The 12,877-nt window shown below is 32.2% G+C and overlaps 1 protein-coding gene across 2 annotated transcripts; it reads left to right on the top strand.

The window, feature by feature from the left end:
* The first annotated feature begins 278 nt into the window (after positions 1 to 278).
* Positions 279 to 12,574, top strand: LOC117155932 (synaptic vesicle glycoprotein 2C). Of its 2 annotated transcripts, XM_033332451.2 has the most exons (10): positions 281 to 515; positions 5,928 to 5,984; positions 6,335 to 6,496; positions 7,780 to 7,942; positions 8,298 to 8,419; positions 8,687 to 8,925; positions 10,113 to 10,297; positions 10,797 to 11,110; positions 11,210 to 11,497; positions 11,612 to 12,574. In XM_033332451.2, the coding sequence occupies exons 1-10, from the start codon at positions 479 to 481 to the stop codon at positions 11,653 to 11,655; spliced, it is 1,611 nt and encodes a 536-aa protein (XP_033188342.1). In that variant the 5' UTR covers positions 281 to 478; the 3' UTR covers positions 11,656 to 12,574. The 2 variants fall into 2 exon arrangements, with proteins under 2 accessions (XP_033188343.1, XP_033188342.1); XM_033332452.2 differs by lacking the exon at positions 5,928 to 5,984 and having other exon boundaries at positions 279 to 515.
* The last annotated feature ends 303 nt before the right edge of the window (positions 12,575 to 12,877 follow it).

Raw genomic sequence — 12,877 nt, 5'->3', positions numbered from 1 at the left:
GCACGAAGATGAGAATGAAGATTGATTCGCTAGAGAGAAAAGATGGACACTTTGTATCGCGAATATAATTTCCTTGAAAGTTAAATCACTTTTTACGCTTACGCGTTTTGACGAACGATCGCGAGTTGCGTATACACGAAGAGTTTCGTCGCCGAAATCTCGAAACGCAACGTGCGTCACTGGCGATGCGAACAGGCGATACAACAAACGGGAAATCAGTTTTGCACGTGGAGGTTCACCGACGCGAAAAGTAGGGGAGACGATTTTCGGTTTGGCGAATCGCGCGGGGATTCGACCCTGGCCGATCGTACAAGCGCATGACAATATTTAAAGAGACGCGGCCGTGGATCGCGCGAACGTTTTCCATCCGCGCTACAGAGGGTAACACATAAGATTCTGCCTGCTTTCAACGGCAGTCTTTGCTCGCTGTTTGACAAGAAAGAAGACTAGTGTTCTAGCCGTTGCAAGCTTAATCGCTATGGTTAATCAGGTTGCCTCCTTGTCCTATATAGTGGGTAAGTATTTCCTGCCAATTTTTCTGTTTTCATTTTCTAGTAAAATGGGCCATTTTATTTATTATTTTTTTTTTTTTACTCTTCTTTAACTATATCGGAACGATGTTGAGATACGTTCGTACTGAATAATAATTCAGTGATTTGATAGGATGCAATTAATACGGTAATTGATTATTTCCTCATTTTAATTTTTTAATATTATAAAATACAGTATCATTTGCCGTGTATATTGTAGTTTATCCAAGATGATTTTTCGAGGGAGATTTGAGCAATTTATAAATATGAAACCGATCGAAAGAAGATATAATAAATATAGCGATCTAAACTATTCGGTGAACATTTGATTTGTGAAATTCTGAAATATTTAGGTTTTCACGACATTTTCAAATAATTTATCATTCTTTTAAATTTCTTCGACGTTGTTTGTATTGTTGTTTTTATTAAAAATGATTTACGTTTAAAATCGTCGAATCATTCTCTCATTGAGTTTATCGAGTTTTTATGTGAATAACAGAAAGTAGCATTTCTAATTTGCAGATTATTTAGTAGCACGATATTCTATCTGGATTTAAATAAATGTTGATTTCTTCGATTTTCTTCCTGCATGATTTTATAATGGTTATTATTATTGCGATCGTTCTACATAGAAAAAGAGATTCTCACGTGCGAGATAAATCATTTATGAGAAGGCTATCGTAGTACGGAATTTTAATAACGTGGGATCAAAATGGTTTAGCATAAATATTACGCAAAGATAATATGCGTATGCTAGAAATCATTTTTAAACAATCCATCTACCCGGCTTTTTTCCCTTTCAACGTATAACGATGGCTGTGATATTTTAAGATTTTAATTAGATTTTAATCGGATCCGAAGAATCGTTTATATATGCCACTGGTACTACGCCAGCAGGCTCATAATAATAGGAAATATCAGAATGAAAACAAAATGTAGATATAGCCATTGCTTTGAAGGATGATTATTTCAAGAGTTAAAATTTGATATTAAATCTGCTTCACGATTTTTATGTAATATCATTATTTTTATTAATATCTCGTTAAAACAGTTTGCAGTGCTACGAAAAGATTACTTAGAAAAATTATTTTGTATGACTACAAAAGAAATAACATATTGGCAACAGGCTCTTTACAGGTATAAACATGATTTCAGTGTGTTACGTTCAAATTCGATAAGATGGAAAACTGCAAATACAAAGATATTTGTAAATAAATTATATTTACAAAGCAAAAATCGTGTCCGAGTTTATTATTTTGATTGTGAAATATTTAAAATGCCGATAAACATCAAATGTCATAGCATATTGATAATCGATATCTTATTTTTGGTTACGATACGATTTGGAAATTGTTTGAGGCTGTTTGAAAAATTGTGTAATTATTATGAAATAATTACTATAATATTGCATTATTAAAAGGCTTATGATTGTCAGTTCTTTTTTAAATGACAGAGGACAAACTTTTGATTGACCTGATTTACTTAAAACATTCGAAATTGCCAAACGTCTCTCGTAAACGATCGAAAATGTTGCATTTCAGCGAATTTGTCAATATTAGTGAAAAATACGCGTGAACGTTATTTTTGAAAGCGTAATGTCCTTTTGCGTCATCGCTTGTTCTTCTGCATTGTTACTAAACAGTAAAATGATAATCCGCAGCTAAAACAATTCTGACCATGAAAACAAATGTAGGTAGAATAAATTAAATTCCACAATCAAATATTTTGCTTTTAACGTATCGTATTATACGATACCAGGGTTACTTACGTCATTGATTGACTGTGCTTTCTTACGTCAATGACAGGTATTGTTGATGAAAAGACGCACGATTGAACGATGAAAACGTTATCAAAATCGTGAAACTTTTCTAACTATTGTGTACATATTATACTGTACATCATCAAGGTTCGTCATTTTTTAATAGTTCATCATTTCGTTAAATTACATAGCTAACGTTACCATTCGTTTGTCACCTGTATTTCGATAATTATGCATTTCGCTTAATTTTTATCGTTTAAAAATGCAAAGAACGAGTTATGAAAGATTCGATATCCTCTTAGCCAGAGATTCTTTAACCGAACTACGTGTCTTTCGAGGAAGCTTGAATTTGATAAAGAAGGAATTTTGTTCTCGATCGTACTAAACTACTCTCTGAGATAAATATTGAATTATCGAATCGAGATTATTGATACAAAACTTTATACGTATACGAAATATTTAACGAGTTGTGTCACAATCAGATTTCAAATTTCTAGCACAATGTTTCTACTTCGATCGTATCGTTTCGCTTCTCCTTCCCCCGCCCCCCCTCCCAAAAAGTAGCGATCATTTTCTATTTAACGATAGTTACATTTTTCTTAAATGTATGATTTTTTATTTACGCTTATTACAAGTGTTTTAGGACAATTACGATTATTGATATCCAGTAAAAATTGGATGCTGTCTACTGCTTCTACTTTTCACTTATTTTCTTATAAATCTGCTACTACATTGGCATACGCTTTGTAAATGTAAAACGCTGAATAATGTAAAATTTGTCCGATTTTTCTAACAAATTCACGGCCAATAATAGTTATGGGCAACGGTACTGTATCTATTTACGACAAATCAAATTGGTTTCGTTTCGTATTCGCCGCATAAAAGTCATGTTCCTGTATAGCGGTATAATCAAGCGAAACAACATCAAAGTAATTATTGTTGAAGTCACAATAATTACTTCCTTCAACCTTTGTTGCTGTAATTTCGATCCAAACCTGCTGTTTGTTCGTGTATTTGTCAAAAAGTACAGGGGGTCGATCTGCAGACATATCCGTCGTATTTGAATATGCCACAGGTGGTACGATAGAGGAAATGTTAGAATATAATTACTCCTTTTCATTATCATTTTATCTGCCGTTTATATTAGCAATCGATCGATTTACGTCACTTCATTGATTCGATTTCTAAGCTGGCTGATTGCTGAAAAATATTTGAACAAAGTCATATTTCTTCGTACAATTTTTTTTCTTTTATCAAAACACCTACGCTCGATCTATTCAGCGATATCGAATAGGATGTTTAATAGAAATTTTAATTAGAATTGCTTTCGCGGTTTGAAATTCCCCCTAACGAAATGATCATGAATTCTCTGAAATCTTCTTCGTCAATAATTTTTCGTCAACTAGCGATCGTTGGTGTTATCTTAACGAATTGTCTATTAATTAACGCGAGTGTACGAAGAACGGATAAGGATGCACGTACATATTTTCGTAGAAGATTATGACAGATATAGATCTTACTGTTTCTACGATGTTTGCAACGTGACTTACCATTGTTATCAAGCGGTTAAGAGATGATCTAATATAGAAATGTTAACACAGTTGTATTGTTCGTACTTGAAATTAGCTATTTGCGAAGTAAGCTTTCATACAATGAACAGAAAGGGGATACGTGTTTTCGATTCGTCTTGTGATCTCCAAAGGATGAAAAAGCACAAGCGAACGGAATTTATCGTTATGCGAATGGAAAAGCATGCGCCATCGTAGTAGCGACGACCAACGCTCAAAGTTAGTTTCTTAAAGGTTCAAAGAGAGACGAAGGAGTTTTAAACAAATATCCCAACAAATGCGCGAAGAGATAAATTTGTCACGTTGAAGGAATGTTGGATTTCAAAATTGTTAGATATAATATAGAGTTGCTTCTTTGTAATATTCGATAGAATTAATTTAATTTTAGGCTGACAGTATTGACACGATAATTGATCGATAAATATACGCTATATAGGTGAGTTAAGAAATTTAGACAAATATCATAACTAATTTAGTGAATTATTTACAGTACCTATATACATATATCGGATGTCAACATAGCTAATAATAGTACTAACTATTTAGCAAAACTGTATGCAGGTTAAGTATACAGCTGTCCTCTTTTCTGGTATTTGGCTCGTTTCCCACAGCACGAGATCTTACAATTATTTTCGATAGTCTGTTTGTTATTTACTATATTTATCATAAGCTAAATTGCGCGTGACTTTATCGATTCACGTATTTCTATCCAGAAAAATTGAGAAACGTGACTCGTGTATGTGAATAAAATGATTCAAGAATTGTTTTAAATCGTTTTCTACGTTTGATTTATTTTATTTACCTTCGATTATTTTATATTAAACATAGGGTTGAATAAAATTGTACCGAAGTATTCTGTTTAACAGGATAAAAATTCCCTTTTCTTGCGATTAACAATTTTTATAAAACATACGTAATGTACTAGCTGTCGTTCAGTCTTATCTGAAGATACTTTTACAGCTAAAGTTATGTCGACCTTTCGTAAAGACAAATTTAATGGACTTCGTTTACTGTGCATTTACCATCAATTGCTGGTGTCACTATCTTGATTGTGCTAATGGTAATTAAAAACGACCCGGTAGAATGTCAAGAATTCTGTTTGGCGATATTCCGCTCTGTGTATGATAAATTTCACCTTACACAATATCGACTTTAATTGGAGGGCTAAGTGGAGGAACGATACAAATATATATATATATATATATTTTTTTTTTTTCGAAGGTCGAGGTAAATAAATGAAACTGTATATAGAGCCTGTATTTATCTAGAAGATTTTGTTTTAAAGCTCTGAGCTTTTGTAAATATCTATAAGAATGTGATTTAATATCTGAGAACACAGATTTCTCTATTAAAATTTATCTTTCTCGTGAAAACAAAGAAAAGATTTTCTCTTTTCTATAACTTTATCTTCTTGATTAATATTTTAAAAAATAGCCCAGTTTGTGATAAATCGTGTATAATCGTGTTATAACATTTTCAGAAAAAAAGAAAGATAATCAAAGTAGCTCTTAAAACGATTTATGTTAAAAATAAATATTCCTGCCACTAAATATCATCATCTTTTTTGACATAGTTTCTTATACTGTATATTTAATAGTAACAATATAAATAATCAAATAATAAGATATAATATTTGCAAAATTGTTAGTTGGATCAATTGTGAATATACAAGTTGGAGACCGTGTCCTATTCACGTAATGGTAAATCGTAAGTTTATATAACATTTTTATGAAAATAATGATTGTCATAGCATCGATATGGATCGCATGTCCTCGATATTCGTTATAGCGACTTAAATCGAAGGTGATCATTAAACTGGTATAATATAAATATTGCCACTACAGCGTTAATTTATATGGAAATATTAAATTGTAGCTATTTTCTCAAACACATATAAAAGTTAACAATTATAGGTAGATAGTTAATTCATAAAAATATTTTTTAAAAACTAATATAATATAACTAAAATATTCCCAATGTATACAACATTCTATACTACATATATTTATTTTTTACTGGATTCTTTTAATACAAATGTCTAATATACGTATGTGTTTTTTGTTTGTTCAGAGAACAATGCAGGCAAGGAAAGCGCTGCAGATTTCGAAAAAGCCATCAAACTGTGTGGTACGAATTATTCTTTTTGTTTCTCTGTTACTTCATTTTTTATTATTTTCCATTTACTTTGTTATTCACTTACGTTCATTAAAACGATATACACGGTTCTTTAATACAAATTTAAATAATAACACTGTAACCAGAAATTATTAATACACTCTAGCGCAATTAATTTTCTATAATCCTACATTTTCTACAATTTCCACATTCACAGTGTATTAATCCTTCAATTCTGAGAACTTCTTGATTTATATACAATTAATTACACGAGCAGATACTCAACGTCATGTTAGTATTTAATTAATTTGACCACTTCAAACGGCAAAAAGACTAATGGGAAATTTAATTTACTGTTTTAGGGTACGGAAAATTCCACTATGGCTTCGTATTACTCTGTGGAGCAATGTTCCTTTGCGTTGGTTGTCAGAACGGAATAAACGCGTACATTTTACCATCCGCAGAGTGTGATCTCGATTTGAGTTCTGAACAAAAAGGTCTTTTGAACGTCGCCTTTCTCTTAGGTATCAACACAATCATGTATTTTTATTTTAAGAATGCGCGTGTCAAAAGCAAACGTACAGCCGTTACGTTTATTTCCGAGTTTCTAATCTTCCGGCTGTGAAGTCTGTCGATAATGTATTTTTTAAATGTGTCCTTGAAATCCGGAAGCTTCAGAACTTGCGAAAACAAAAGAAGTATAAACGTAAGATTATTTAATTTTTTTAAATCGTTCGAATATATCAAAGAAACCTCAAATTCTTTCGTATAATTTGTCCAATATAGCGAAATGAGAACTGAAGAAGTTACAAGCTACCGAACGTTTTGCATAAAGGTTTTTCTTCGTCCTATGTTCATTCGTAACAGCTTTGTTTTATTGGAAAATCAAATTTGACCCCTTAAAATGGATAGGATTCACATTGAAAAACTATAATTAAAAACGTCTTAGTTTTTTCGTTTCCTTTAGCAAATGGATTAAGTGAAAATGGAAAAGTAAAGTATTTATGATTGTTTAATTTTATTCAATTGCATTATTCGTTATTTGTCAGTCGCATTTATTCTAACTATGTTTTCAGTATTTCCACAAATTGGAAATTTAATTCGAATTCAATTGGGATTCAATTCAGAAAAACTAAAGCATTATCGATAATACTTGGAAATAAAACATTTTATCATCTACTAGATGTGTAAAATGATTATATTATTTCTAATGCAACAAAATGTGGTTGCCAAGTACAATAGTAAAAAAAATTATTTAGTAGGAACATAAAAATACTACGATATACCAACTACCTATGTACATTTATTGCAATGTATTAGACACGTTAGATAGCACTTATTTCATTAGGAAAGTTGAAGAGCAGTTTTTTATATAACATCCCACTCGTAGCTTGTACGACTAAAGTCGATTAATCTTTCCTTGCATATAGTATTCGTCGAAGACAAAAGTTGTTACATGATCTAGGACGTTCAAAATACGAAATTTCTATTTTGTAACAATCAATTATACTTTCGTAATCAAGTTTTTTTTTTTGAAAAGAAAATACTCAAATACGATATGAATTATCGAAAACAATTGTATTCTATCGTTCAATTGAATATTAAAACAAACTTACTGCGAAAAGTTAACTTATAGGAAGAAATTTTTTTTTTTTATTTTTCTTATTTACCAATTTACATCCTCTAAACTACGAACTGTAAAAAGATAGAATCATGTTAATATCATCGTAATATTGTGACGATATTGCTATGGTATTTATCGGTATTTAGTTCACGTTTAATTTAACCTGATATTTTCTTTCATTAGGCGGAGTTGTAAGTTCCCTTTTCTGGGGAGTATTTGCAGATGCCTACGGAAGGAGATATATTCTCCTCCTTACTTTATTAAGTGACAGTATTTTGTCAATTGGAGGAAGTTTCTCTCAAAGCTTTAAAGTGCTGTTAATTTTCAGAGCACTCAGTGGATTCTTGTAAGTATATTACATATTATGTAATAAATATCGCATTATATATCTAGTTAGTCCATAGTATCGTGCTCATTTTCGCATATTTATAATAATAAAACCGCAAAAAAAAAAAAAAGAGAAATACGAACTTAAAGTTTATTTCGATCTACGATATATCTTTCGTTATTTTGTATTATTCCTTGCAATCTCGATAATATATGAATTTTTGTAATCGCTTCGTAAAATTAATACGACTTTTACACAAGTCGCGTGTTCGTAGTAAGCGCATGAACTTGCAAAAAGGATTTTCTGTTATATGTTAATATTATTTATTATAATTTGTGTATATTATTTTTTAACAATTACTCTTTGGCTTTAGCATAGGAGCTCCTGGTTCTCTCGTCTATACATATCTTGGTGAATTCCACACAGCGAAACATAGAGTAAAAACTATCTGTTACGTAGGATTCTTCTGGACCCTATCGTGGTTGATATTGCCTGGTAAGAATCGTTTACAGTCTTGTAAAACTCTTATTTACTAATACAACTATTTGAATAATAAATAATTATAATAATAACGAATAAAATTAAATAATTAACTAACAAATTTAATATTACATTTTTTAGTTAATAATCTTGATACGTAATAATCTAATAATTGAAAGAACATTGATCAAATGTTTAGAACAATTTCATAATAATATTTCTTAAATATGTTACACATAGAAATTATTATGAAACTATATAAGGACTTTCTCTGTTTGTTAGGTTTGGCTTGGATTATCATACCGCTGCCAATATCCCTTCGATTCAATGGCATGTTGTATAATTCTTGGCGACTCTTTCTGGCTATTATTGGAATACCAACGTTAATGGTAACTTTGATCGCGGCTAGATATCCCGAAAGTCCGAAATTTTTGGTCTCTCAGGGAAAAACGGACGAAGCACTGGCAATTTTACGAAAAATCTACGCGATAAACACTGGCCGTAACGAGGACGACTATCCCGTAAGCATCGATGCAACTTAATAATTTTGAAATTAACAACATTACCCGTACCAAATAGCAAAAATTGCAAACGAAAGCACAGACACTATCGAATCATCATCGCCATCGCATTTGCTATCAACAAAATTAACAATTGTTAAATTAATTAATCTTTCAATCGTTCAATTTCTATTTTCTTAAATATCGCCTATTTTGTAATTTAAGGCAATATTATTTATTGACAAAAATTCTTATCAAAATTACTACGGCTATTTAAAGTACATACATCGTGATTTTTAATTTTTTAATTTTATTTCGTTATCAAAGTAGAGAATATTAAACATACAGGGTACAGGTGTCAGGAAATTTAAATTATGACTGTAGCTGGATAATTCCTGTACTGTAGCTGGATAGTTATACGAAGAAGGTGAAAGCATTGGCAAAGAGCTCGGAATGAACTCCCCAGAACTACATTTCCATGTTTTACACATCTCGAGACAAGAGAGTTGAACAGTTTTGAACGAACAGAATCGTTTCGACAATCGACGAAAAACTTTCACAGAACTGAAAATATTATAATTAATAATAATTATATAGCGTGTACCGTAGTGTGTTGAGTATATACTGAGCATGTTGTATACGTTGTGAGTGTTGTATGCAGTGTAGCAGTATTTATATTGTAGCCATATTTATTATAAAATGTATACATTTAGAGAACTTTCGGACGCGTACATCTGTTACGATGCGGCGGACGGTAATAGCGCAAAAGCGCGATGTTTATACGCCGGAAAATATCGCAATAGGACTATATCCAGCGCAAAGACATTTTGCAATATAACTCGACGATTACGGTACGTTAAAATCTCTGAATACGATGATCTTCTCTACGACCTGTACGAGGTAAGCTGCCGCCCATATATCGTTGGGATTGAGGATCACTGTGCGCCCCGCTGCTTAGGCTGACCTCCTTTTGTTCGTGTAAGGAGGTTTGCTCGCGTGCAGGGGCATTTTAACCGATTTTTTAATTGTCAATAACTAAAAACCAAAACCGAAAACGCGATCTTTTTTATTATTGATCTTCCTTTTGTTTCAACTTCAATAATCACTCGTTGAATTTCCTGACACCTGTAGCCGAACACCCATGTATATATAAAAAGTATGACGAAGGGAATAAATTCGTGTCTAACGATGTTGTACTTGTGTTTCAGGTAAAAGTCTTGTTGTCCGATGATACGATGAATATTAATAATGTTAATAATACGTCTTTCTCCGCGTCCAGAGTACTAATGGAATTGCTGAAAAATATTTGGCAACAGATGCGTTCGCTCGCGTCACCGCCACTTTTGAAATACGCGCTTCTCTGTTGGACTATTTACTTTGCGAATATGTGCGGGTAAGCTGTTCATAAATCATATCGCGGATACAATCTTGCCACGCTTCAATTAAATTCTAGCCCGTTAACAATCTTAATGTACTTGTGATATTTGCTACAATTTTGTAATACAAAATACTTGTCACAGTGTTGCATATCTCTCATATTTTATAGATAGAAACAGAGTAAACAGAAATACGAATAATATCAAACAATTACATTATTTCCTGTAAGAAAAGAGTAATTTTGAGATTGGATATATTGTTAATCAATTCCATATTAATGGAACGTCTTCTTATTTGATTTTCAGATTAAACAGACGTTTCTCACGCTAATTAACATAAAAATCAAGAAAAATGTATATATTAAATATTTGTATAGAAACCTGTGGAATTCCCTGTATAATTTAATGAAAGATTCGATATCTTAATCTACTAAATAGATTGTCGAGGAATTTTGTAATCGATCAATTACGTTATTATATCCTTTACTAAATAAAATTCATCTTATAATTTTTCAGATACTATGGATTCGGTTTATGGTTACCAGAGCTGTTCAATCGTTTTGAAAGCTACCAACATTTACATCCCAATCGAAGCGTAAGCGTTTGCAAACTAATCCAAGAAAGTGACCTGCAAGCTACTGTGACGCCAGCGTCAAATATTTCGCTTAATTCAACGAACGTTTTAATTAACTCGACGACTGAGACTGATTGTTCATCTAACATGGACGAGATGGTTTTCATCAATTCATTGACGATCAACGCATTTTGCTTGCTTGGCAACATCGTATCTGGATATTTGGCAAATCGTGTTGGCCGACGAACAATTCCAGGTAAATTTGAAATATTTTCATTGAAACGAATTTAGTGAGTTAGACGGGAAAAGCGTGCGAGGTCTCGTTTAAAAATTGCACAATTCCTTTCTGTTTCAGTAACAACCATGTTGTTGGCTGGAATGTTCGGCTTCGCGATATACTTCGTCGAGTCCTCCTTGCAAATTTTAATGGTCAGCTGCATGTTCTCGTTGACGATAGTCACAGCAAATTTCGTGATCAGCAGCATAGTGGTTGACATATTTCCAACGCATGTAGGCGCCGTTGCGATTTGTATGATGACCTGTTTTGGCAGAATTGGCGCGATCGCCAGCAATTTAGCCTTTGGAATGTTGCTCGACATCAGCTGCGAGGTGCCAATCTTTTTGGTCGGCAGTATAGTGATCTGTGAGTAAACATCTTTATTCCTTTCAACTTGTCCAGTTCCTTTGCTCATTCCCCTTTTTTCCTTATGCCAAATCAAGTTTCATTGATAATAATTAATTGTTCGATTACTTTCAGTTGGAGGATTGTTGGCATTGATTCTTCCACAGAAAAAGAGTTGAACATTTGCCGGTAAAGGAATGAGAAAAGACGCGAATAATACGCTTATTACAACATTTGATCATTTCGTACATTCCAACAAATTACACCCTTTGTACACGTGAAGCTAGTATTTTTTCCAAAACATCAACGAGAGACAGTTTGACTTGATTTCATCCGACGTTCAATTATGCATATATTTGAATAAACTATAGGCCATAGTTCGTGTCTGTAGCTGTTATTTTTGTACAAAGTGTCGTCGAACTGTCTTTCTCTGAACTGTAGACTTTTCCAATTCGCACGAACATCATTCGAACGAATATTTAAATAATTGTGCGATTACGTTACACGGACAGTATTTTATCAGTTCATTCTTCTTCATTATTATAATAGTAATTAATGTTATTTGCATAAATAATATTTTGATGACTGCTAGTATTAATATATTGTTCATTCTCTGTTATCGTTTCTTCATAAGCAGTTACAAGAAGTGAAGATTGAGTTATTCGAATTTCTTTTAAGAACGTCTTCCAGGATATCTTTTATTCCAAGTTTAAGAAGTTTACAGTTACGTCATTAAATGTCATTAGTTTATAATCAAAGGAGCAAAGAAAGACGTTGTTAAAGATACAAGTGATACTTGACAGTGGTTTCCACAAATTCATAATTACCGTGCTTGAATAATAACTATGTCTAAATAGAAATTGAGAACGTATAGGAAGAAGCGAAACTTTTCTAATTTGGGACGACGTTTTTAAACTCGAAGTTTATTATTCCTATTACAAAAGATAGCGTAGTGTTGTCTAGTGTTACAATGTATGCGTGTTTTGTCTGTACGAATGAAGTGTGTTATAATCATGTATATACGAAAATGTGCTGTACGAGTAAATGAAAGATCAATGTAGAATAGATGCGAGAGGAGTTTAAATTTTTTAAACAATTTGTCACTCGTTGTATTTCTGTATTAATCCTTTTCCATTCCACATTTTCCTCTTTATTCCTGTAAAAGGACATACGCGTCTAGAAAATAATTTAAGTTAGTTGAAATATTAATACTTCTCATTTATAGACCTCGAACATCGGTGAAACAAAGGTTTTATTACTATCACGAATGAATTTTTTATTTTCAATGAATTTGAGATAAATGTCAAAAGTTGTTTTTTTTTTTCTTTCGTTTCATCCGTCACGATGACCTGATAAAAATGGAAGAAATATCGTTGCTTGGTAGCCGAAAGGTAAATTAAG

Source organism: Bombus vancouverensis, chromosome 8, assembly GCF_051014615.1.
Source record: "Bombus vancouverensis nearcticus chromosome 8, iyBomVanc1_principal, whole genome shotgun sequence".
In the NCBI taxonomy this organism is placed as follows: domain Eukaryota; kingdom Metazoa; phylum Arthropoda; class Insecta; order Hymenoptera; family Apidae; genus Bombus; species Bombus vancouverensis.
This window is presented reverse-complemented; position numbering and strand designations above follow the sequence as displayed.

Bases quoted from the DNA above. Each gene is read 5' to 3' on its own strand.
- LOC117155932 (XM_033332451.2), top strand. From the start codon at position 479: ATGGTTAATCAGGTTGCCTCCTTGTCCTATATAGTGG. The intron at 516-5,927 runs GTAAGTATTTCC...TTGTTTGTTCAG, and splicing joins CTCCTTGTCCTATATAGTGG to AGAACAATGCAGGCAAGGAA. The intron at 11,111-11,209 runs GTAAATTTGAAA...TTTCTGTTTCAG, and splicing joins TGGCCGACGAACAATTCCAG to TAACAACCATGTTGTTGGCT.